Genomic DNA, 27,977 nt, shown 5'->3' with positions numbered 1-27,977 from the left:
ACAGCATTTATCATCTGCATTCATACTTGTTCACTAGTGGCTATCTTCCATACGTCAACAACAAGGCAAGATGTAGAACACGCCCTCAAATTTTCATATCCCCAATCCCTAGCACGATGCCTAGAACAGAGTAAGTACACAGTACACATACATAAAATGAATATGTACATGTATTTATTATAAATGAAAATTACCTTTGTTGGCATCAACTTATAAGAAAACAAAATATAAGCAAAGTAATAAAGGTAACAACCTTATGCTAGGTAATCTTTCATTAACTCATTTAATGCTCTGCTATGACGTATTATATTTATCATCAATTCATAGGTGAGGAAACTGAACCATGAGAAGCCAACTAACATGCTACAGGTCACAGAATCCATAAATGGGATTAGAACACAGGCAGTCGGGCTCCCCAGCCCTTGCTCTAATTCCAATAAATTATCACCTCCCACTGCCTAATATCACTACCAAACATTTAGAAGACTGACGCGGGTGGCTTTAATGGGAAAACAGAAACAAAAACAAAATGCCTACTGAGGTTACCTGATAGGGAACACCCATGAATATTACATACATATTAAGATGCCAGATGCCAAAATTTGAGGACCTGGGGAGAAGAGAATACCAGGTTCGGGAGCACTTCAAAGAGCAGGTAATCTGACTTTCCTGGTAAACTATCCACTGAGATGTCAAATCCTGACATACCTTCTACTGGCCTTCAACTGGGCCAAGGAACAATACCTCTGTGATTACAGGCTGATGACACGCAGGCCTGAGGAGCTAAAGTGAGGCAGACAAATATGAGCATCCACAGTGTACAAGGTACCAAATCTGATGCAAAGATGTGTACAGATCCAGGACTTCAGCTCTTGGTAAGCACAGACTCTCAATAAAAATTCATTCATTCATTCATTCATTCATTCAGTATAATTTATTAGCATCTTGGTGACCATATTATAGCTCTCAGGACTCAAAAGTAAAACATGATGATGGTGCTACCCTCATTAAGCCTATGTGCCAGTGGGATAGGCAAACAAATAAAGCAAGAATTACTGGACAGACAAAACATCCTATAAGAAGTCTGCATGGCTCCCTTGGCATATCTGAATCAGTGGAGAAGGTATGGGTAGAAGCTACAGCCCCGGATGTTTCTGGAAAAACACTGTGAGTGGGCTGCATCTTGAAGATATATATTCCTGATCAGAGAACCAAGTAGTAAACAACCCACTTACCATTGCAAACCCACAAGTCACATGAAAAGCAATAACTGTGGGATTTGAGAAGGATAACGGGCTAGAGAAAATGTTACGGAGAAAGGAGAAATTAAACTGGATTTTGAAGTCTGGGTAGGGTTGGAGGGAAAGGAGGAAGGAAAGGAACAGATACATCTTTCTGTAGGCAGAAAAACCAACTCAGAGCTGGTTTGTAAACTTACTGCCAGTAGACTAAGGGCAGAGTTGAAAATGCCAGTCATGGGGCGCCTGGGTGGCGCAGTCGGTTAAGCGTCCGACTTCAGCCAGGTCACGATCTCGCGGTCCGTGAGTTCAAGCCCCGCGTCGGGCTCTGGGCTGATGGCTCAGAGCCTGGAGCCTGTTTCCAATTCTGTGTCTCCCTCTCTCTCTGCCCCTCGCCCGTTCATGCTCTGTCTCTCTCTGTCCCAAAAATAAATAAACGTTGAAAAAAAAAAAAAGAGTATAATTTAAAAAAAAAAAAAAAAAAGAAAAAAGAAAATGCCAGTCACGTATGATCCAAGTGGACCATGGGGGAGATGCACATCAATGCCTGTCAGTGAAAAGCTTAAAACACTAAAATCTCAAAATTCTAGGAAAAATAAGACCAAAAATCTGTAAGCTCTGGACAGGGACATGTTTTATGATGACAATAGGCTGACCTTTTTTTTTTTTTTTTTGACACCTAAAGATATTTTTTCCTGAAAAGCTTACCCACATTCAACAATGACACAAACAACAATAGCAAAATGCAATCACAGAGTGGCAAGAGTGAACAACAGAATAAACGAGGGAGGAGAAAACGGTGGAGGTAGAGACTAGCAGCGGCAGTGCAGAAGCCACAGGACAGGTGAAAGTGTAAGACACTGAACTTACAGGAGGCCCAAGTATGTACAGTAATAAATATACACAAGATATCCACCAAGGGTATCTCTGAGCCTCTGTGCTGGTTAACCGAGGCAGAGGGCTTTGAAATGCATCTGTCCACATCATTGGCTGGTATCAACAGAGACAAAGTGAGACAGATAAAGTAGGGAGAAGAAATAGTGACGCCAGAAGACGTGAAAAAGTGAACTATCTTCTCTCTCCCATATTCCCTAACTCATCTGGGCATCGGTGTGCAACCATTTCACCCAAGACAAAAGCCAAGTACCATTTTTTAAAACGTCCCTTTCCTTCCCTTTTTAAATTTTAGTGTGTCTCAGAATCACACGGGGTTGGGGGTGGTTTGGCTGGCTCCAAGAGACGGTGATTCACGGAGTCTGTGTAGAGCCCAGGGATCTGTCTTTTTAAGAATACCTATATGTTACCTCATATCAGTCAGAATGGCTAGTGACAAAAAGACAAGAAATATTAAGTGTTGGTGAAGATATGGAGGAAAGAGAATCCTCATGCACTTTTGGTGAGAATGTAGTTTGCTACAGCCACTATGGTATGGAGGTTCCTCAAAAAATTAAAAATCAAAATGCCATATGATCGAGTAATTCCACTTCTGGGTATTTACCCAAAGAAAATAAAAATACTTATTCAAAAAGATGTATGTACCCCATGTTTCTTCCAGCATTATTTACAATAACCAAGATCGGGAAGCAACCTAAGTGTCCACTGATAGATAAATGGATAAAGAAGATGTGGTGTGTACAGAGACGGAATATTACTCAGCCATAAAAAGAATGAAATCTTGCCATTCTTGACAACATGGATGGGTGTAGAGGCTATTATGCTAAGTGAAATAAATCAGACAAAAAAAGACACATGAATAAACAAACACACATACACAAAACAAAAACAGACCCATAAATACAGAGAACCAGTAGGTACCAGAGGGGAAGAATGTGGGGGGGATGGGCAAAATAGGTAAAGGAGATTAAGAGGTACAAACTTCTAGAAATAAAATAGTCACAGGGATGAAAAGTACAGCACAGGGAATATAGTCAATAATATTATAATAACTTCATATGGTGACAGATGGTAACTATACTCCTTGTGGTGAACATTTTATAACATATAATTGTTGAGTTATTTTGTTATACAGCTAAAACTAATATAATATTGTATGTCAACTGTACTTCAATTAAAAAAAAACTTGGGGCACCCGAGTGGCTCAGTTGGTTAAGCAGCTGACTTCAGCTCAGGTCATGATCTCACAGTTTGTGGGTTCAGGCCCCACATCAGGCTCTGTGCTGACAGCCTGGAGCCTGCTTCAGATTCTGTGTCTCCCTCTCTCTCTGCCCCTCCCCTGCTTGCTCTGTCTCTCAAAAGTAAATAAATGTTAAAAAAAAAAAAACCTAATCTATTTGTATATTTGTTATAAATGAATTGGAACTGTAGTATGATTTTTTGCAGATATGAAATAGACCATTGTTTAATTTTTCATTTTTTTAAAAATTTTTTTTCCAACGTTTATTTATTTTTTTTTTGGGACAGAGAGAGACAGAGCATGAACAGGGGAGGGGCAGAGAGAGAGGGAGACACAGAATCGGAAACAGGCTCCAGGCTCTGAGCCATCAGCCCAGAGCCTGAAGCGGGGCTCGAACTCCCGGACCGCGAGATCGTGACCTGGCTGAAGTCGGACGCTCAACCGACTGCACCACCCAGGCACCCCATAATTTTTCATTTTTTAAGTAGGCTCTGTGTCCAATGTGATGCCCAAACTCATGACCTAAGATTAAGAGGAAATAAAGACAATTTTTAACTCCCCCTACCCAAAAAAAGGACATCTATAGAATTCTGATGACAGAACTACATGGTGAGAAAGTATCTCGTATCCAATCAATCCCTGTGCAGCTTCTCTGTCCTAAGTGTCTTTTAAAATCATTCCTTCTACATCCAGATGGCCAACAGGCACATGAAAAGATGTTCAGCGTCGCTCCTTATCAGGGAAATACAAATCAAAACCACACTCAGGTATCACCTCACGCCAGTCAGAGTGGCCAAAATGAACAAATCAGGAGCCTATAGATGCTGGAGAGGATGTGGAGAAACGGGAACCCTCTTGCACTGTTGGTGGGAATGCAAATTGGTGCAGCCGCTCTGGAAAGCAGTGTGGAGGTTCCTCAGAAAATTAAAAATAGACCTACCCTATGACCCAGCAATAGCACTGCTAGGAATTTATCCAAGGGATACAGGAGCACTGATGCATAGGGCCACTTGTACCCCAATGTTCATAGCAGCACTCTCAACAATAGCCAAATTATGGAAAGAGCCTAAATGTCCATCAACTGATGAATGGATAAAGAAATTGTGGTTTATATACACAATGGAATATTACGTGGCAATGAGAAAAAATGAAATATGGCCTTTTGTAGCAACGTGGATGGAACTGGAGAGTGTGATGCTAAGTGAAATAAGCCATACAGAGAAAGACAGATACCATATGTTTTCACTCTTATGTGGATCCTGAGAAACTTAACAGGAACCCATGGGGGAGGGGAAGTAAAAAAAAAAAAGAGGTTAGAATGGGAGAGAGCCAAAGCATAAGAGACTGTTAAAAACTGAGAACAAACTGAGGGTTGATGGGGGGTGGGAGGGACGGGAGGGTGGGTGATGGGTATTGAGGAGGGCACCTTTTGGGATGAGCACTGGGTGTTGTATGGAAACCAATTTGTCAATAAATTTCAGAAAAAAATAAAATAAAATAAAATAATTCCTTCTCTCCACCCTCACGGTCCTTTATTTTTTTTATTTTTTTTATTTTGTTTATTTATTTTGCGAGAGAGGGTGGGGAGAGAGAGAGAGAGAGAGAGAGAGAGAGAGAGAGAGAAAGAGAGAGGAGAGAGAATCCCAAGCAGGCTCTGTGCTGTCAGCACAGAGCCCAATGCAGGGCTCGATCTTGCGAGCTGTGACGTCATGACCTGAGCTGAAATCAAGAGCCAGATGCTTAACCAACTGAGCCACCCAGGTGCCCCTCTCCACCCTCACTGTCTTAACTGTGGTCTTCATTTCCTTCCTGGACTAATATTATAAGCTTCTACCTATTTTCCCTCCTCCTGATTCCTCCCCTCCAAGCCATCCCACACACAAAGCTTCTAAATCACAGGCTTATGTGGGATAAGCAGTGATCTGGAGGCCCCTGACAATGTCTCTTCCTGCTGTCCCAATGCAGCATATTGACACTGGAAAGGAAAAGGAAAGATGGATGAGGCAGACTGTGTTAAGCATGGCTAAAACATGTTCCCTCAATGGATATGGCAGAAGGAGAGGAAGAAATAAAAAGCCACTCTGAAGATCACTAAGGTAAAATGAACTATTCACTTATAAGAGACTCCACGGGCATACTCACGTCATTATTACTCTCTAGGAGTTAGAAATATCTGTATGGCGTTAGTAAGAACCTAATGTCGGCAAGACCCCCCCCTTTTTTTTTAAGATTTATTTATTGTTGAGAGAGCATGGGGTGGGGAGGGGCAGAAAGAGGGAGACAGAGGATCCAAAGCGGGCTCTGTGCGGACAAGCTGACAGTAGAGAGCCTGACGTGGGGCTCGAACTCATGAACTGTGAGATCGTGACCTGAGCGGAAGTTGGATGCTCAACCGACTGAGCCACCCAGGTGCCTGAAGACCCTACATCTTAAGTAGTATTAAATTGATTGCTATTTTACCTGACAGAGAAAGCCAACTTTTAAAAAAAATGACTATGAAGCATCATTGGAACAGAATACAGACACATAGCAGCACTTGTCAATTAATGTTTTCCCTCCAGATAAGGGGCAAGAAATGCACAAAATTCAAACATCATGCTTGGCAAGTTTTTCGTATTAGAAAAATTTAAGCGTCCAGATTGTAAAGACCACATGGACCACTTGTGTTGCCCCTGTTTGTATATATGGGGTGAGGAGCACTGACTTAGAGCTCTATCAAAAGATGACCAAGAACTCCTCTGGCCTTAAGCATGGCTCCCTCTGGGAACTCTAAAAGCCCATGTTACACTTAAAAAGGCAAAATGACACTAAAAGGGCAGGAGGGGTAGGAGAGAGAGTCACTCATCACCAATACGGACTCTGAGAGTCAAACAACAAGAAAACCAGAAAAATTAACTTGGGATTTCTGCTCACTTGTGTATGATCATAGCTGCTGTAGAACGTCTAAATTTGTTGTTAGAAAGAAGCATTGTTAAAACTACTTTATCCTCACCAGCAGTTGAAATAATAGGTGGAGAACGCTTTGCTTGTTGTGTATCGAACAATCATACCCCAAAGGAGATGCTCGGCTAACCCGCACACCCGACGTCACCTCTCAATTAGCCACTCTTCACATGCTTCCTCCCACCATGGGTCACCTGATCTCAATCCTTACCCAATGTCTTCGTTTATTATTATACTGGCAACAACCCGCTTATTAAATAGCCTCCAAGAAGAGAATTCCCAGTGGCCAGGTTCCTAACATGTGTTTCTATACATTTTTAAGCATTTGATCATCGGGGAGCCTGGCTGGCTCAGTCAGGAAAGCATGCGACGCCTGGTCTCAGGGTCATGAGTTCAAGCCCCACATTGGGGGTAGAGTTTACTTAAAAAAATAAATAAATAAAATAAATGTAGGCTCTCTTTTATAAAACATCTGACTATCATCAAAAGCCTCATAGTCATCAGTTTTAGCCTTCTATTTTCAAGGATCTGAAGTAGGGTAAAAAGGGATCACTTCTTCTAGATCACAGAATGAGAAGAACAGAGAAAAAGAGCGGCAAATCGATAAGGGAAAGGGTAAAAGGAAGGAGAAACAGGAATGACAAAAAGGCAGGAGAACTGGGGGCTGGGTTTTCTGAGAGCCCAACATTTGTTTCCCAGGAATCCAATGGTTTCCAGGTGCATTCTGGGCTAAGCCTCCCAGTCTTCACCACTGTAAAGTCAGGAGAGGAAAACCTGATCTTTTTACTCACAGTGCTGTGGCTCCGCGTGTTGGGACCCAGCTACACCCTCCCCCTTCCTTTGATTCCCAGCCTTACCGAACAACTTAGAAAAGTAAAAAGTCTGCAAAACAGCTGTAGGGAACTGCATTCGGAGCCAGCAGGCCACACTGAGAAAGACAGGCACACACTTCATTTTGGAATGTACAGGAATAAGACTGATTGGTTCATTTCCATATGCCAGAGGCTTTCCTTTCTTTTTTCTTTTTTCCTCTCCTTCATTTTATTATTTTATTTTATTTTATTTTATTTTGCAAATACACTCTCGGATATCACTGTCCAGAAGTTGCGATTCATAGGCAAGGATTTAGTACTCAGTCTGTTGCAAATCAAAGTACAATTACTTCTCTGTCCCAAAGTTCAACTTTCTTTGTTTCCCTCACCAGTTCTGATTTCCTGTAGCTGACTGGCTCCAGTGCAAGAATGAAGTAATTTCTTTCCTCTGTGATTTATTTTCTGACGATAAGTAAGCAAAAATACTATAAAGAAAGGAAGAAAGCATGATTCACAATGAATCCTTCTCAAAAACACAACTCCGGAGTGACAGAGCAGGTAAAACAGAGTAGTGTGTATCAAGAAACTTGAGAATCAAACTGCATGTTCATATCTAAAGATAATAGGCTTTTTAGTAAAGCTACAGGCCAGGTACATAACGCTAAAAGCTTTACATGCATTATCTCATTTAATCCCGAGAACTATTTTGCACAGGAAGGCTCATCCACATTTTATAGATGAAGAAACTGAGGTTTCTACAGGGTAAAACACCTGCCAAAGGATGCATGGCGAATAAAATGGCAGGTTTTTAAACCTGTGGAAACCTCAGTTTCTTGCCAGCACTGTTTTGCCTCCAAAGACCACTATGCAAGGCCCGTTCCCCAGGGTGTACAATGCTTAGACAAAAAAGCCTGTTGCCTGGAAATGCACACAGGATTGCTATATGCTATCAACTAGAGCTGAACAACAAATCCTTTTTGTTACAATCTTATCTTAAATCTCTTTTAAATGCATTCATCTTTTCACGTTATTAAGTAAAATAGGATCAACCTAACTGCACGTTTCTTAAGAGGTTAAGGATCTGTAGTGTTTTCCAATAATCACGAGTGAGTTTTTTTCTACTTCCTTTGTTTGTTTTTAGCTATAGATCCCTGCAAGAACTTCCTAAGGAGTATAATGGTATCTACTGATCGCTAGCTTGAGTGAGGTACACAATGTACAGGGAGCCTGCCCGATACATATACAAAATTCTACTGAAGGATTAAGCTAGACTAGGGGAAAAAAAAAGTGGTCTGAGGCTGAACCATACATCCCTGTATTTCAATGAACTTCACTTTGGAGATGCTTTATCCAGGGATGCTATGGTATATTCATTCACTGGACAGAAATCTACTTCATGCCATGCTACGAGCTGGAGGATACATGCGTGAGCCAAAGACACAACCCTGCCTTTAACATTAGTCTGGTCTGGCGTAAAAAACAGCACCATGCAAGCAACTCATCACACGTGCACTGTAAGGGTGTTCATGAGATCATTGGGAAGATTCTTCCCCCAAACCCCAGGAGACATTTCTGTCTGGCACTTGGCTCAAAGGTAGTAGTTCTGTAAAATAACTGATCCGTTTTTGATATCATGGACACCCTACACTTCAGAACTAACAAAGCCTACTCTCTTTGCTGTCGAAAAACGCCGGGCCCACTTTGGCCCACCCATGGTCTGTGAGGGACAACATTTTACAACGGTCTCATTCTTAATTCAGCTGATATCCCCAACCTTTTTCTTTCCCTTTCTTTCTCAGCTACTTCTAATTTCAATCTTATATTTTTTGTTTCCTCAGTCTTGTGGGAGGAAAGGTATAGTAGAAATAAGTAAATGAAAATATACACATGAAAATTTTAGGAAAGTAGAGTAATATATGCTGACTCCCAAAACTCCAAAAATTGACTTTCTGGATATTTCTTTAAATCCCTACTAAGAACTGCTTTTATTTTTTTCCTATCTTAAATTTTAAGCTTCTGGGAGGTTGGGGGGGTGGGGAACTGATGGAGAATATTTATTTGAAGTCTAGCTGTGTTCTTTTTTTTTTTTTTTAATGTTTATTTATTCATTTATTTTTGGGAGACAGAGACAGAGAACACAAGTGGGCAGAGAGAGAGAATCCCAAGCAGACTCCATGCTGTCAGTGCAGGGTCCAGTATGGGGCTCAAATGTGGGGCTCAGACTCACAAACCATGAGGTCATGACCTCAGCTGAGATCCAGAGTCAGATGAGTAACCAGCTGAGCCACCCACGCACCCCCTGGCTGTGTTCTTTTTAACTATGTAAGGTCTGAAGGTAGAAAGCAACCATTTATAAATGAGAATACCCCCAAAGGCCAATGACATACACAGACCTTGCTCTAGTGACTAGGTGACACTATATAAAAATTGAATTATATAAAAAGTGAATTTACTTTAAGTGAATCAAAATGCATTTCTATTGTTACCAGCTCTAGATTTAGGGTATCAGGTCATTAAGCTTTCTCCAAATGATTTCATATTAAGTTCTTTTTTTTTTTTTTTTTGAGGTAGGGAGGGGCAGTGAAAGAAGGAGAGAATCTCAAATAGGATCCACGCTCAGTGCAGAGTCGGATGCAAGGCTCGATCCCACAATCATGAGATCATGACCTGAGCAAAATCAAGAGTTGGATGCTTAACCGACTGAGCCACCAGGAGTCCCAAGCTCTCATCAAGCTTTCATCTAATACAGAGCCAACTGCAGCCCAAATTCTAGTTCTCATTTGGAAGATGAGATCTACAGCTGAAAATGATTTGCCACTTTATACAGAGGTTAAAAATGACATCTTTTCAAATTTGCTTTTATTTAAAAATTTTTTTAAACATTTATTTATTTTTGAGAGACAGAGACAGAGCACGAGCAGGACAGGGGTAGGGAGAGAGGGAGACACAGAATCCAAAGCAGGCTCCAGGCTCTGAGCTGTAGCACAGAGTCTGATGCGGGGCTCAAACCCACAAACTATGAGATCATGACCTGAGCTGAAGTCAGACACTTACTGAGCCACCCAGGGGCCCCTGAATTTGATTTTTAGAACTAAGTTAAGAACAAACTTAAATTATTCTGCTACTTTTACTACTATGAAGAAGTCAGAAGAACCAAGGAGAGTGTGAGAGAGAATGTGGCATCTCTGCAAAGGCACATACAGCACACAGACAGGACTCATCTTTCTGTGCAGCCCACGCATTGGGGTACTGGGAGACCCACGCAAGTATGATGCTAAGAGAAGAAAGAAGTTTTGCACGCTCTTGTTTTTCAATCACTACCACCCTTGGGATCAATCTTTCAGACTCCCTTTGTACTTTATGGTATGCATTATATAAAATGGACACGTAACAGTTATATCAGTATAATTATATTAGTATTATATATTATATCAAACATATAATTATATATTATACAGAATATTATATATTATATCAGTATAATTAGATAGTATTTTCCTGTAACTTTTCTTTTACGATGGCCCCAAAGCCTTAAATAAGTGAATATAGAGATGTTACCTTTTAGCTCTTTACCTACAAAATACTCAACTGAAAAATAAACCACATTAAGAAACTTATATGCATGTACACCTCAGATGTACTTCTTCTTAATACCAGATAAAAGACACACCACCATTATGTTCCCCTAAGCCTTCTTCGTTGGCGTTACCTTCAGATTCTTACAGGCGTAAGAAAAGGGCCCAGGGGAGCATCACTGAGCATTTTAATGGAACAAGGCCAAAAGGAAAACTTTGTGAATTAAACAGATGTTCTAGTTTAGAAAGTCATTTGAACAATGAGTAAAATCTCCAAATAAATTTCAAACACGGGGGCGCCTGGGTGGCTCAGTCAGTTAAGCGTCCAATCAGGTCATGATCTCGCGGTTTGTGGGATCAAGCCCTTGTCAGTGTGTGAGCTGACAGTGCGGAGCCTGCTTGGGATTCTCTCTCTTCCTCTTTCTCTGCTCCTCCACTGCTTGTGCATACTCTCTCCCTCTCAAATTTAAATAAACATTAAACAAACAAACAAACAAGAAAGGGCACCTGGGTGGTTCAGTCAGTTAAGTGTCAGCTCTTGACTTCAGCTCAGGTCACGATCTCACGGTTTGTGGGTTCAAGCCCCACATCAGGCTCTGTGCTAACAGTGCAGAGCCAGCTTGGCATTTTCTCTCTCTCCCTCTTTTTCTACCCTTCCCCATCTTGTGTGCTTTCTCTCTCTCTCTCTCAAAATAAATAAACTTTTTTTAAAAAGAAAAGAAAAACAGCTTTATAGGCAACAGTTTTTTTTTCCTAAATAAAGTATTTAATGGTTGCCATTTTTAGCCAATGGCACAATGTCAAATGAGTAATTATAACATTTGATAATATAATCTCGTAGTTCAAATATCAAATAAATTTCACACATATTTTGTTTTCTTTCTTGGTGTCAGAATAGAGTAAAATCAGTTAATTAAAATCAAAATCAGAAACAACTGCATACATGGCTCAATTTTGAAACAAACCAAATAAAAAGGTTGTTTCCAACCTAAAATATTATAAGCTTCAAAATGATTATACACACCTAACAACGAATCTTAAAAAGTCAGCTCTGATATGGATTTAACACCAGGTCTTCCGTAATGTTCTTCATTAAGAAATTCCAGAAAACCCTTCAAACTCTATAAGCAAACAGCATTCTTGATGATACTGGCAGAAATTTAGGAAGAATTAAATTTCATTACCATATTGACTGAATTCAGGAAGCTTGCAAATGACCATTTTTCACTCCTGTGATGTGTGGGATATAACTCATCACAGCATTATATGTATTCACTGATTTTTTTCTAAGCATTTAAAAATGAGCTGTCTATAGCCCTATAAAAAAGTAGCAGCCTCTGTAATTTTAAAAGGATATTTCATATAATTTGTATTTTTTTGGTGCAATTATACCATGAATATGCATTAAAACACAGTTTAAGTATGCAAGTGATGAATCATAGGAATCTACCCCCAAAACCAAGAGCACACTGTATACACTGTATATGAGCCAACCTCACAATAAATTATATTAAAAATAAATAAATAAATAAAATAAAAATGTGCTAACAGCAAAAAAGAAAACAAAAAAACCACAAAAACAAAAAACACAGTTCAAGTAAGAATACCCACAGGATCCCTAATCAACTCATTGCCTATCCTTCTGACAGCAGGTAGACACATTCACTATAAACAAATAAAATAAATTTAAGCTAATCAACAAGGAAGTAGTAAGTTTGTTTTCAAATCTTGGAAATCTGAAGTAAATTATTATGTAATTAGAATTCCTCACATAATTACACAACACTGGTTTTCCTAATGTTGGTAGTTCTTGGATAAGTATAGTTTGGTAGTTATTGGATAAGATCTTGTTTATAAATTGCCAGTTAATCCTATCACATTCATTTTTAGCTCCTAATTGTCATAAAATGTAAAGAGATCTTAACTGGCTAAAATCTCTTGTTGGCAAAAGTCTTAACCACTTGGGGCTCAAGCAAAATCTAAAGCCAGATGACCGTAATACATGCTTGTTAAACAGGGGGGAAAGAATTCTCAACAATCGAGATGATGGTATTTACTCAATTCAACAAATTATGTTTTCTTTGGCTAGGCTGTAGCTAAATATTTTCCTGCTAACTTTAAACATGGACGTTACTGGGTCTTTTGAAACTGTGGACCATTCATAAGCCGCTGACACCACAAATAACAAGCAACTCCTCCCCTCCACTCACACACACCTATGTGAAAATCTGACCTCTGAAATCTCATCTGAGTATGAATTCATTTCTTTAAATTACAGAGTTAATACAGTAAGAAGAAAAAGACAAAAATCTACCAACTAGGCTGAGCTGCCATCCTCTCCATGTAGTCTTTGGCCATGTCTCGAGCTTCAATGTTTTCAGGATACAGCACACAGAACATTGCCAAGGCGCCCAAGTTGTTGCCGTAAATTTCATTCCAGCGGGCGCTGTAGTCCTTGGGGTCCCAGGGAGGGAGGTACTCCAAGGGGCTGGACAGCATGGTGTGCACGGCCTCGGTAAGCCGGGCAGCAATGTGCTCATGGGAGCCCGCAGCCCTGAGCTGGAGCTCCGCCACCTCGTCCCTGGAGAAGAACAGCATCGGGTGGCTGTCGTAGTGGGCATTGGTGAAGGGAATCATGACTTCTGGGTTCTCGTCGGTGACGTAGGCTGACACAAAGCAAAACAAATATATGAAAAACACACTGGGAGCCCCCCGTGTGTGAGTCCTCATCGTGGCATCAGATCTCCAAGTCTCCAAGGCAGCCAAACCATCTTCGAAAGATCCTACATGAGGAAAAAGGAAGAAAAGGGTATGTCAACCAGGGGAACATGACCAATAGGAAACACAACTTTGCTTGTATTATGAGGTCTAAATATCTAAAAAATAAAGCTTATGGATTTAGGTTTTTTTAAAAAAATGCAACAAAAATCTGAGCTAGGAAGAGACTTACTAAAACCTAATAATTTAGTCACGGGAATAAAAGGTACAACATAATAGGTAATACGGTCAATGATATTATGATAGCGTTGCATGGTGACAGATGGTAGCTACATTTGTGGTGAGCACAGCATAATGTCCAAAACTGCCAAGTCACTAAGTTGTTCACCTGAAACTAATGTAACACTGTGTCTCAACCATACTTAAATAAAAATAATCTAATTTTATTAATTAATCAATTAAACATGATACATCAGATATATATTCACTGAGGGAAACAGAACTTTGGACTTGGGGAAACCACGTAATATATTTGCTCAAGCAGGGAAGAAAAACTCTCCTTGGTATTTTTCTCACACTTTGTCATACAAAAAAAGTTTAGATTTTATGGTATTTTTTAGACATTAATATGAAAACCACAGTAACCAAAAGCTGGTGGTGAAATGTTGTCTGGGAATCTGAATGGACATTAGGAAAGAAGAAAAATCCTGTCTTTCCTTCTTTCTTTTTTTAAGTAGGCCTCACCCCCAGTGTGGAGCCCAATGCAGGGCTTGAATTCACGACCCTGAGATCAAGACTTGAGCTCGGATCAAGAGCCGGATGCTTAACCCACTGAGCCACCCAGGCATCCTAATCCTGTCTTTCTTCATATAGGCTCCTTTACTCTGGCCTCTCCCAGCTTCCTAACAATCTGCATTCTAAAGCAGGGATTAGGATCAATACATCTGTAAGAATGTGAGCAGACAAAATATTACGAGTAAGGCTATATTCTCTTTGTGTCAGCAGAAGGTGGGGACGGAGAAGACAAAGCAGGGTAAACCGTCAGCCAAGCCCTTGCAATCCCTGGGCTGACATCAGCCAAGTATGCAGTGAAAGACCAGACAAGGAGCTGCTGGGACTAGAAACTGACAGGCCTTCACTCAGAAAATAAAACCCCAGAATCAAAAGGCTGAAAGAACATGTGTGCATTTTCCCCTTATTATTTGACACTGCTGCCCACTTTTTCATTTTGCACATGGGATTTTGGTATGTCATCCAGTAAGTCAGACATTGAAACCAAGCTCATATTTTCTTAACCACTTAACTTTCTTAAAAACCCTTTTTTCAGTGGCACAGGTTAAAAGAACGTCTTTCAAATACAAGAACATTTAAAAAAAAGAGAGAAAAGAAAAAAGAAAACCTCAGCCTAGTCTATGTCCTACATCTGGGATAAAGCAGGCATAAAATCCCCCAGAGGAAAGTCAGGGAATTCTTAAAATTCTTCAAAGGGGAAAGGTTATAGAAAGCAGACCAGAAAAAGACAGTTTTATGTAAATAATGAACAGTAGTTTTCAATTATTAAAGAGAGAAACTGATGGAGAAAAATCAACCTCCCCAGCTGAACACAAACTATTTTTCCAAGGAAAAACTGCCTCATCAAATTCACAAGAAAGAAAACTAAAGATTTAACACACATTGGAGATCAATCCACATTCTCAGCTTGCTGTATCTCCAAGAAAAAGGCAATATGGCATCACTTATGGACACTGCCATTAATTCTAATATTCTTTATATTTCTGAATGTGTTTTAGACTATATGTATGAAATTCAATGGCAGCAATTTTGCAAAGCATTTTAGATGTATTTCAAGAGTAGAACTTGTGATGAATTAAAAAAAATTGGTATAGCCATGCTAAATAAAATATATGAAATAGAAATAACTCTTGGAATCTACTCATATTATGTCTAGCACCCAAAGCTTCATGGCGGCTGGCTAGACCCTTCAAGGTCAGAGGCCTGGCCAAAAGAAATAGTCCTCCGTGGTTATATCTGAGGAGGGGTGTGGTCTCTGGCAACACAGAGACATGGCTGGGTCTGAAGTCATGCTTAGTCCCCACTGCCCCCACCTCCACTCCGAGGCTTATTTTTTGCTCTTTTTCATTGAATATCCATGCAAACAATTAAAAAAAGAGCTTGCATATGTTAAATCCCCCAAAGTCTAAGGCTGGATGCAGTTACCAATGCAATTAACACTCTGGAGGTTTTAGGCACCCAGTGTGAGGATGGATTAGGAGTTTTTCCTTTGATGCTTAATTGAAGATCTTCTCTCAACTACTCATTTTTGAATGTGTAGCTCACGTTCTAGGTGTTTGTGAGGTGCTGGATTTTGGAGGGATGGCTAAGAACCCACTGGGAGACTAGAATTTGTCTTAGATCCTATACCAACATTCCCTAAACGTAGCTACAGGCAGATTGGTTTTATTCTCTTCCTCCTCCTGTTATCCATACTATCCTCCTACTCAGGTCCAGAGTTACTGAGGTAGTGGGGCGCTCCAGAGGATCCCTTACAATGTAGGACTCACGCTGTGATCCCAGGCACTTCTGCCACATTGCGTCCAGTTACGTAGGTCATGGCTAAGTGTATTTAAACAAGAAGAGTTGCTCCTGAAGCACAGAACCTCATTAAGATGTTGTTTTGGGAATGATGCCATCTCAACATGCCAACTGTTGTCGAAAGTTCCCTAGTTATTGCTTCAAATTCACATGCGGGTATGAGGGCAGAAAGGCTGTGAGCTACCTACCACACATTTAAGACATTAATTCTTGTTGGAATACCATGTGGACCGATGCAGAACCCACAGAAATTCCACAGAACAATCACAAAGACTGCCTGAAAAGAAAGGACCACAGCGTTCATCGTGTCACAGACTATGTTGCCTTCTTATTACATTGCACTCAACCACCCAGCCTTCGCAGCTCTCCTGGTGATTAAGGCCTTTGTTGACCTACCCAAAGAGTTCATTTCTTCTGTATTTGGCACATCCTTGTATCACATGGAACTATTCTGGCGGTTTATATGCTGTGCCTCACAGAAGGTGGGACCATAGCTTCCTCTTTGTATCACAGGGCTTAACACTGTGCTTGACGAGGAAAAGGCAGCTCCTGATGCTGGCTGAACTGAATTAACCCTTGGGCTTAGGACTGGCAGAGTAGCTATCATCATTAAAAATGAGAAAGGAGAAACCTTATTCCCCCTTATTTGAAGCCAAAGCAAGTTTAGAATTTTTCAGAAAAAAATTCTGCTAGGAAACTTATAGAGGAAACAAACTATTTACAAGGCCTAGAAACTCCTGCAGCCTAAAAATAATTTTGAAAGAAAGATAAAAAAGAAAGAAATTAAACCTAATTAAAGCCTAACCCAAACTACTGAGGCTGATAACCTAAAAGGAGACGTCTACCATCTTAAGTCTGTCTAGAAAATTCCATTAAAAAGCCCCTATTTCTAGTCTTTGGGTTTCCTCTTTAAACTTCTACCTTCTGGGGGGCACTTGGGTGGCTCAGTTGGTTAAGCTCTGACCTTAGCTCACGTCATGATCTCACAATTCGTGGGTTCGAGCCCCTCATCAGGCTCTGCATTGACAGCTTGGAGCCTGGAGCCTGCTTCAGATTCTGTGTCTCCTCACTCTCTCTGCCCCTCCCCGACTTGTGTTCTCTGTCTCTGTCTCTCTCTCTAAAAAATAAATACGTATTGGGGTGCCTGGGTGGCGCAGTCGGTTAAGCGTCCGACTTCAGCCAGGTCACGATCTCGCGGTCCGTGAGTTCGAGCCCCGCGTCGGGCTCTGGGCTGATGGCTCAGGGCCTGGAGCCTGTTTCCGATTCTGTGTCTCCTTCTCTCTCTGCCCCTCCCCCGTTCATGCTCTGTCTCTGTCCCAAAAACAAATAAACGTTGAAAAAAAAAATAAATACGTATTAAAGAAATTATTTTAATATATACATATTTAAACTTCTACCTTCAGCATTCTGTGTACCACTCTGTGAAGAGTTGGAATAACATGAAAGGAGCATTTCTCAAGATAATTTTAGGTAGACCACAGATGGACAGGTTTTATGCCAACTTATTTCAATGTATGTTAGGAAAAACTATAACTAGTACATCTAACCTGAAGTTTTAACAGCAGATATAAAATTCCTATTTACAACAAATTTAAGTTTAAAAGTTTATATTAAAAAAAAGTAAATAGATAAGGCAAAAATTGTTGAAGGTGATAGCTGAATGACTACTGGAAGATGTTGAAATGCTGAGTAAAACAATGGCCACTGAGTTTACCAGAATGGCCAACTCGGAGGCATCTAGGGGGCTCAGTATGTTATGCGTCCGACTTTGGCTCAGGTCAAGATCTCACAGTTCCTGAATTCGAGCCCCGTGTTGGCCTGTGGGCTGACAGCTCAGAGCACACACACACACACACACACACACACACACACGCACATGCACGCGCACACACACACACACACACACTCATTCACACACAGACATACGCTGGACAAGTCTATACTTTCAGAGGTCTGTGGATGATCTCTCAAGCCATTCTCCCCCCAGTTCAGTGTGTTGCAGACACAGCAGAGCACTGTCAACTCCCTTCAATCTTCAGGCTGCATTTGGCCCAGCTCAGAGCATAGCGTTTTCAATACGGCAAAATCACGAGCAACCCTCAGCAGGTGCCGCTAATATTTCAGTCTACCCATAGTTCAATTCTCAGGATAGTTCTGAATGACTCTACTGAGCCTCATTTCCCCTAAAAGTCTTTCTCTTCTCCTATAACACACTGACTTTCCTTATCCAGCTTTTCTTCCCATTCTTTTGTCTCACTCAACACAGCTCGGAAAGGAAAACATTCCTAAATTTTGACCTAATCAATGACTGTAATATACTGTAGTCATTTAAGAATTAACCTGTCACTACCAGATAATTGAGACAGCAATTTAATCATCTCCACCCTGCTTATATCAGTAGCAGTCCAAAGTTTGACATTATGCTTAGGCCAAGCCAAATAACACAACAGGTGTCTAAGAAGATGCCTGAATTCTAATTGTTTTAAGTAGGTCCTCACAAAGCAACAATAAGCCTAAAATTATTTTGCTTTAATCCTGGTTCCAACAATCCACTGCAGCTGTTATGGTTACTGACACACAGAGAAATTTTGTGTAAAATGCTTTTCACACATTTGATCTTTAATTTATAATAACTTAATATTACAAACAGTATTTAGAGTTAGTGTCTACTGATACTCTAACAGTATCTTACAGGCAAAACTAGAACCCAATCTCTTAAATGCTAAGCCAACATTCTTTTCTGTAATGAAATTTTTAACAATATTCAGTGACATTAAAAGTTCCATTTTTGCCATCCTTACACAAAGAAAGCACAGAAAGAATATGCCGAGAAGAAAAAGAACTAGAAACTAGACTAGTAACATCGAGTTTCAAAAATGAAGGTTTCCAAATGGTCTGGGACAGTTTATAAATGAAACACATGATGATACAAAAGGTCTTTCAATTTCCTTGGCTTCAGAAAATGTAGAAAGTATAAGGATTGAAGACTGAGATTACCCTGTAGAAAGTAAAACATGTCCCAAATTAAGATGGATTAAAAACACTCTTACATTATGATTAACACCGGGCATGGAGCTGGGCAGACATGAGTATAAACCCCTGCTCTGCTGTCTGCTAGTTTTGATCAACTGACTCCTGCTCTCAAAGTCTCCATTCTCTCATCCATCACTTCACAGAGTGATTAAATATTATGTGATGCACTTCACATAGAACCTGACATGAAGGAAGGGCTCTATAAATAATTTTTCTAATGTTTATTTATTTTTGAGGGTGGGGAGAGAGACAAGGAGACATAATCTGAAACAGACTCCAGGCTCTGAGCTGTCAGCACAGAGCCTGACACAGGTCTCGAACCCAGGAACTGAGATCATGACCTGAGCCGAAGTCAGACGCTTAACCGACTGAGCCACCAGGCACCCCAGAGCTCTATAAATATTTTTAATAAAAGGGAAGAAGTTTGGGGCATGCAAGGTTATATTAATCCATCCATAAAAGTTTTTTTGAAAGAAAAAGGAGCAAAAGAAGGAGAATCACAGATATTAACTGACTGAGCAAGGTCGAGCACTTGTTAGAAACTTAGCTGAAACTTGGGGCGCCTGGGTGGCTCAGTCGGTTGAGCGTCCGACTTCAGCCAGGTCACGATCTCGCAGTCCGGGAGTTCGAGCCCCGAGTCAGGCTCTGGGCTGATGGCTCAGAGCCTGGAGCCTGTTTCCGATTCTGTGTCTCCCTCTCTCTCTGCCCCTCACCTATTCATGCTCTGTCTCTCTCTGTCTCAAAAATAAATAAAAATTAAAAAAAATTAAAAAAAAAAAAAAAGAAACTTAGCTGAAACTCAAACACAATGCTCCTGACTCTAACACATATTTCATTAGCTCGCTCAATACTCACTGGAAAAGAATGAATATAACCCTTGAGATTTTTAAGTACTGGGCAGGGGTTTGGCCCTCAAAGAAAAGAATAATGATTAAATAAATGATTATCTGAGTTTGACTGCCTCCCAAGGTCTGTAATTCTTGGGTGTATAAAAGGTGACTGCTTCTTACTGTATTCTTTCAAAAGAGCCAGTATATAACAGGGACTAGAAAAGAAAATCTCTGGCTGGGGAGTGTTTCCTAGTAACAAATTTATATGACTGAAGGGATGCGTGAGTACTTGGGAGACATCTGTTGCCACTGCCTGAGTTGATAAGACCCTAACCTCAAGGGTCTGCTGTTGGCTCAGGCAATGTCATCAGTATTCCAGCTGATCATCCTGGGATGTGCTATCTGATGATGATAAAACTAAAACCCTTCTCTCCCAGGATATCAGTGCATTCATTCATAAGAAATACAACCATCAGTCAGATTGGGAGATATTTTCTGACTTCATCAGAAATGTACACAAGGAGTAAAATTATTAAATAATTGCTGGGGGAGAGGCCCTGGGATTGGGGTAACTCAACCAGTTAAGAGCATAATTTGCTTGAAAGGAGGCTGTGTTGTCAGCATTTATCACAGATGCCCTTGGGGTATCATTAAGAACAAACATTTTTTAATTGAATCATTTAGGAAAGAAGAGCAAAATATACATGTCCCACAGCTCCTGCCACCAAGCCCATCAAGCTCAGCTCAAGAGTACTGGCTCCAGTTTGCCCAAGCCAATGGATGGGCCCAGCAGTCAGTTAGTTACGTGATTAGGACAAATACCTCCCACAGTAGAACTGGATGTGCCCATATCCATGAAGGGCTAAAGCAGAACTGCTGACCAGACAACAGAACACTCTTCCTTGGAAAATGTATAGACACTGTAGACGTCAGCAATTCTTTCTCGTGTGTTCTTCCACTGAAAACCAAGTTCCCTCATTTTTAGGCCTCTAATTGGGTTTTAGGCAACTCTGATGCCCTGAGAGCACTAACGTATTGTAACAGAGCCGCACATTTCCTTCTCTGATCTATTTTGGGATTTAACTCTCAGAGAAACCTATTTCCAAGTATTTGAGAAACAACTTGCTGTGGTCTCACACACACTACTCCACTGTTTCCACGGATTTTTTAACTAACGGAATGTACATATTTTTAAGGTTCTCCTTACTTGTCTATTTCAATTTTTATTAAATGTATAATTTGGATAATTTTTTGAAAAATAATTTTACCTCAATATCAAAATAAAACCTTATATGTCCTTCATAAATTTCTGTAGTGAAATAAATCTAACATTATTCTTACATACATCAAATCCTAAGAAAACATATGGTTTTGGTACTATACAATCATTCCCTAAAATTATACTCCCTGATGTGTAAAGCCTATAGACTCAGCCAAAAAAGAAAAATTTAAAAACCAAGGGCTCTTAATCAAATTGAAAGTTCCTTTTACTGAGGGCTTATTGTTTTCCTTATTTAGGATGAAATGAAATATATCTCCCCAAAAAGTCATTTCTAAACAAAAATCCACGATATGAAATTACAGCATATGGAACCCCTAAGAATTTACACACGCTACTGAGGGAGTAATTACAACCCTGAACCCACACAGCAAAACCACACCATGTATAATCATGGCACACATCACCTTCATGCTCAACACTGGAGGAACTTGAAGTTAGGTTTGTAAGTTAAGTGCAGCTCTGTGCAGTCCAACACTGTCCCCAGGAAAGTGTTTGTGAAGATAACACATTTCCTCACAATATAATCTGGACCTCACTTCTTTCTTAGGCCAACAATGATAACTATAACTTTCTTCTGTGAGAATGGTTAACCGAAATTATGTTTAAAATGAAGGCTCCAGATCCCATTCACCAGAGGGCTACTTGAGTAAGTAATTTAGTGGTTCTCAAACTGAAGGCATCATTTAGCAGTAGAGTTCTGTCTGCCTGGTGCACCTTACTACAAAACTAAGAACCATTAAGGTCCAGCTTTCGGGGCACCTGGCTGGCTCAGTTGGTAGAGTACGTGACTCTCGATCTCAGAGTTGTGAGTTCAAGCCCCATGATGGGCATAGAGCTTACTTTAAAAAACAAATAAATGAAGGTATTACCTAAATAAATAAGCAAATAAGTCAGATCCAGCTTTTGAGAGCATGGCTGTCTTACAGAAAATAGAAAGAAAGTAAAATCTGTACTTTCACGGAGGCAAAGTGAAAGCAGGGTAGAGGTGTGGTGGAGGATCTACAAATCACTTGGGAGAACACTGAAGTAGCTAATTTTGCTTACAAAGAGGAAATGAAATGGTTATACTTTTTTAAAAGTTGTACTTATTTAAGTAATCTCTGCATCCATTGTGGGGCTCAAACTCATGACCCTGAGACCAAGAGTTGCATGCTCCTCTGACTGAGCCAGCCAGGAGTCCCGAAACGGTTCTACTTTCTAAGCTATAAATCAGTTGTAGTTTATCTAGCAGTCTAACAACTGGACATCTTCTAATTGGTACCTCTTCATTACAATTTTGATTTTCTTTAAAAAAATTTTTTTTCACGTTCATTTAATTTTGAGAGAGAGAGACAGACAGTGTGCGAGCAGGAGAGGGGCAGAGAGAGAGGGAGACACAGAATCCGAAGCAGGCTCCAGGCTCTGAGCTGTCAGCACAGAGCCCGACGCAGGGCTTGAACTCATGAACCATGAGATCATGACCTGAGCCGAAGTTGGACACTTAACCAACTGAGCTACCCAGGCACCCCTTGATTGATTTTAATGATGGTATTGGAATACCATATCCTATAGTATTTTCAGAACTTTTTACTCTGATACTATTTTCAGAATAATATAATGCTGAGTATAATTAACTGTATTTCTTTTTGGTATTCCAAAACTTTTAAGAAGTAGTAACTTATGAACATGAAGTTTTCCAATGCACTTTTTTCCACAACTGGAATATCCATGTAGGGGCTAAGAATTACTTATAAACATTAATTAATTAACTCAGTTATGTACTGAGCAGCTATTAAGTCAAAGAACCATGCTAGGCATGGGGTAAAAACTAAACAAGACGGGTGCCCAGGTGGCTCAGTTGGTTGAGTCACTGACTCTTGATTTGGGTTGGGGTCACGATTCCCGCGTTGTGGGATCAATCCCCACACCAGGCTCTGTACTGAGTGTGGAGTCTGCTTAACATTCTCTCTCTTTCAGGGCACCTACGTGGCTCAGTCGGTTCAGCTGTGAGTTCAAGCCCAGCATCAGGCTCACTGTTCTCAGTGCAGACCCCACTTCAGATCCTCTGTCCCCCTCTCTCACTGTCCCTCCGCTGCTTGTGCTCTCTCTCTCTCTCTCAAAAATAAATAAACATTAAACAAAGATTCTCTCTCCCTCCTCTGCCCCTCTCCCCGCTGCTCACATACTCTCTCTTTCTAAAAAAACAAAAAAGAAACCAAAAAAATGTAAACAAGAAAAACTATGCTCTTCAATTAATAACTATAGGATAAAAATCTAAGAAAATGATGTTTCTGAGTTGTGTTTTTTTAACTGCAGAGCTTACATTACTCTGACAATAAAGATGAATAGAATTCTCCCTTTGTCCAACATAATTTATTTAACTGATAATTGACTATACCTGGTCCAAAAAGAAAATTAAAAACATTTTTTTTTCCAAAATTTTTCTCAACAGTAAGTAACCAAAGCTTTCCTGGAAGGGTATGCAAAACCACCTATGGCCTTCCCAGCAATAGCTTTAACCATGAAAACACTCTTTTCTGGCATTACTAGCTAAAAATATAAAGCATAGAAAGGAAGATAAAGATACCGAAGCCCATGGCTGAATGCAACTGCATATAGCTTCAAATAACAATTAAACTAAACCATAAATACTCATGAAAACTAAAATACAATTTTTCTTCTTGCCATAGATTGATGAAGGCAGACTGGTGAGGTGGCTAAGAGGGGTATCAGAGTGGCCTTGGTTTACTGCTCTGTGACTCTGGACAAGTCAACTATAACTATCTAAAAACCTAGTCCCTTATTTCAAATGAAGATGAAAATAGTATTTGTGTCATATAACAGTTGGGGGATTAAATAACACCTATAAAGCATTTACCACTTTCTGGTAAGAGTTCCCCCAAAATACTTGTCCATCACCATTCACCTCAGAACATGGTTAGTGGCTGAGCACCTGGGTGGCTCAGTCATTAAGCATTTGACTGGCTCAGATCATGATTTCACAGTTCGTGAGTTCAAGTCCCACATCGGGTGTGCTCGAGCCCTGCTTAGGGTGAGCTTGAGCCCCGTTTCAGGTGAGCCCCACTACTCTCTCTTTCCTCCTCCCTCTCTCTTTCTGCCCTCCTGGTATATTCTCTTTCTCTCTCTCTCTCAATCTGGCTTTCACTCACTTGTACCTTCTCTCTCTCTCTCAAAAAAAAAAAAAAAAAAAAAAAAAAAAAAAAAGAAAGGAAAGAACATGATTGGTGGCTGTGGGCACAAGTTGGAACCAGACTTCCAAGGTCTGAATGAATCGCAGCACCACCACAGCCCTAGCTATGCCCCTGTTTCCTCTTCTGTAAACTGGATAATACCTTCCTCATAGGGTTTCTGTGATCTTTAAGTAGCTGATTTACTTAAAACATTAAAAGGGTGTCTAGGATTTAGGAGGTGTTCTGTAAGTGCTAGCAGCCATCATCTTCTTATCGATGAGACTGCCAAGGTCAGTCCAACTGAGAGCAAGGGGGCCATGACAGCAGGAGGAAACGCTCACAGAACTAACACACGAAGAATGTTATTTTTAAAATAGGTACAATGCATTGTGTGTTCAGAATCTTGCAGAGTCATCAGGAGCCTAAAAATATCAAAATATTTTGACAAATATAAAGTATGTGAAGCCAAGAGGTTTCTCCTTCCTGCTCAACTGCACATTTATAATGTTTAGGCGACGTATTCCAAGTAACTGAACACATCTGAGAAGAAAAGAAATCTTCAAATCTAACACAATTTCTTCATCAACCAATATTTATATAGAGAGATAAAGCTTACAGATATACCATAATGACGCATGTGTTTACAGTCAGAAAAACATCCTAAACCTAGAAACCCCAGTCTTGATGAAATTTAAAAGATGAAAGGAATCACTTCTAAACCTAAATACAACTTCAAAAATCTGATGTTTGATTGAAATACATTTTCTACTTCCCCTAAATGGCAATATGCATTAACTTTCAGTTGATAATGTAATTCCTTGAATTTGTGGATAAAACTACCTTTAATTCTGTGACCAACGCTCCCCTTTGATTTTTATATGTGACTTCCTTTCTTACCATTTGTGATGGTTAATTTTATATGTCAACTTGACTGGCCATTTCTGGATCATCCGTGATGGGGTTTCCACAAAACTTAGCATTTGAGTAGACCAAGTAAACGAGACTGTCCTCTTTGATGTGGGTGAGCCTCAGTCAATCCACTGAGGGTCTGAACTGAACAAAAAGGTGGAGGAAGGGAGAATTCATTCTCATTCGTGTGCACACTCGCTCTCCTGCTCTCTTGTCTGCCCGCCTGCCTGAGCTGGGCCATCAGCCTTCTCCTGTCCCTGGACTGGGGTTACACAACCAGCTTTCCTCGGCTCCAGCTTGCAGACAGCAGTTCATGGAACTTCTCCAGAGTTGAATGAACCAATTCCTCTGCCTCGACATTAACTTCAGGGCTACCTTCTTCCTTTCCACCTCTTCCCTGATCTTAGTCAATACCACATGTACTTGCAGGTTCATTCTTCTAGTAAACTTCTGTATCTGCAAACTTCTGTGGAATGAGTCATGACATCAATTATAGATTCTCAGCCTAAGTACCACAAAACACATTTAACCTCTCACGTGTAATCTACTTAGTTTCACTCATTTATGAATTTAACTGAGACTGTATATTTTGGGTATGTCCTTATATCATTCTCCTCCAAGATCAGGTCCTAGAGGTTTACCTTCTAATGATAATGACTCTAAGAAACACTAATACCATGTTCAAAGCCCTACCACACTATGCAGGAATGGGTTAACTCAATAGGCCTACTGCTCAAACCCTACAAAATTTCTAAGAAAGGCCTGTCTTCAGGATTGGCCCTTGTCTGGCTCATAGGAGATGGGCTCTGAGCCTTTGTAATATTTTGCCTGATAAAAAGCCTTTGTATACCTGAGGCCTCAGGCCATCTAGTACCCAACATGACCAGATGGTTTGTACTAACAATGTGACTTATGACAAACTCCTATCTTTGCTCTGAGGGGCTAGAGTCTGAAGAGCCGAAGTCAGCCAAGCAGGTGCTCCACATCTACATGACTGGACCCCAAGCTGGGGGTGAGCTTCCCTGGCTGGCAACACTTTGCACCTGCTGTCCCATACTGTTGCCAGAGTACAATTCCACTGAGAGAGGACACCTGGAAGCCTGTGCCTGGTGTCTCCTGGACTTTGCCCCATGTACCATGTCCCTTTGCTGATTTTAATCTGTATCTTTGGCTTTGTTAAACCATATTCATGATTAAAACAGCTTCTTGTGAGTACTTTCTAGTGGATCACTGGGCCCAATGGTGGTCAGCGGGAAGCCCCCACCCAACCTTCTTTTTAGTCCAATCATCTAAATTCCCATTAGAATCATGAAAGTCTTGCCACACACTTTGCCCCATTAGAAAATGTGGTGATACTCGTCACCAAATCTTCTTTTCCACTCAACTTTTGCTGATTTTTTCTCCCCAGGAAAATGATTCTGTCTCTGTCCAAGGATGTTGCTGTTGAAGCACAGGACAGAGCAGAATATACAGTGTTGTACTTACAGACTGCCTGAAAGCTTTAGGTAGTATCTAAAAAAAAATACACAGGGGTGCCTGGGTCGCTCAGTCAGTTGAACATCAGACTTCGGTTCAGGTCATGATCTTGCGGTTCATGAGCTCGAACCCCACATCAGGCTCTGTGCTGATAGCTCAGAGCCTGGAGCCCGCTTTGGATTCTCCCACTCTCTCAGCCCCTACCCTGTTCACACTGTCTGTCTCTCTCTCTCCAAAATAAATATTTAAAAATATTTTAAAAAATAAAAAACGAAATACACAGAAGTTAGGCAAAAAGCTTAAAAGAATTTCATGGGAAAGTAATTTGCTGGCATCAAACCCATAATTCCAGCATAATCAAAATTAAAATTTCATTTACTGGATACATATATACATTCATGAGTATGTCTACTGAGTATATACTGCAGAGTGATGTTTTTCTCGCTATATTTAAAGTTCTTTTTCATTCCTTACTTATATTCAAGCACTCTTCCATGTTTCCAATCTTCAAATACTCACCAATGACAAAATTTAATTTTTTCTTTTTATTGCCTTTCACATTCTCAACCATTTTTATATGTACTTTTTTTGATTCTCATTTTTGTCTCACAGATCATAGTTCTTTGGCACCAAAATCCCTGAGTACTTTCCAAATGTCCTCTCATGAATCATAATCAAAACTCAGAATACCACAGACTTGGTCTGTGAAACAATGATACATACATGTAATTAACCCAAAGATGCAGGCACTGTCTTCTCAGGACTTGCCCATCTCAGTTATTGGCAACCAATCCTGCCAGCAATTCAGGCCCGAACTCCCACTCCTTCCCTTACCTACTCTGTCTCTGTGTTTAAACCATCAGCCAATTTTGTTGACTCCATCCTCAAAATATACCTAGAATCCAGACACTTTCGCCACTGCCATAATGCCTAAGCCACACCATGTCTTGCCTGAATCACTGCAAAAGCTTCCAAACTAGTCTGCCTGACTTCACCCTTACCTCCCAATGGCCATTCTCAACACAGGAGCCGGAGCCATCCTTGTTCGATCACAATTCAGATTATGTCACTGCTCCATTTAAAACCCTCCAACGGCTTCCCCATCATTCAGAGTAAGAACCAAAGTGCTTACAATCGCTCTCAAGATACAACATGGCCTGGCCCCGTTGCCTCTCTGCCTTAACAACCTACAGCTCTTTCTCTCTTTCCCCATTCTAGCCATGTGGCATCCTTGCTCTTCTGGTACACATGGGACACGCTCCCTC

The 27,977-nt window shown here is 40.5% G+C and overlaps 1 protein-coding gene across 5 annotated transcripts in view; it reads right to left on the bottom strand.

Moving 5' to 3' along the window:
- Window positions 1-27,977, bottom strand: part of DSE (dermatan sulfate epimerase) — a 99,953-nt gene that overhangs the window by 57,455 nt on the left and 14,521 nt on the right. For 4 of the 5 annotated variants that reach the window (XM_047860753.1, XM_047860749.1, XM_047860751.1 and 1 more), the window contains exon 2: window positions 13,017-13,485. In XM_047860753.1, the coding sequence (XP_047716709.1) occupies window positions 13,017-13,485 (469 nt within the window). Of the gene's footprint in view, window positions 1-13,016; window positions 13,486-27,977 lie in introns of those variants that run through there. The other variant, XM_047860752.1, reaches the window with a different exon arrangement.

The sequence above is a fragment of the Prionailurus viverrinus genome, chromosome B2 (genome assembly GCF_022837055.1).
Source record: "Prionailurus viverrinus isolate Anna chromosome B2, UM_Priviv_1.0, whole genome shotgun sequence".
NCBI classification, from domain to species: domain Eukaryota; kingdom Metazoa; phylum Chordata; class Mammalia; order Carnivora; family Felidae; genus Prionailurus; species Prionailurus viverrinus.
The sequence above is the reverse complement of the archived record's forward strand: the minus strand, read 5'-3'. Positions and strand labels throughout refer to the sequence as shown.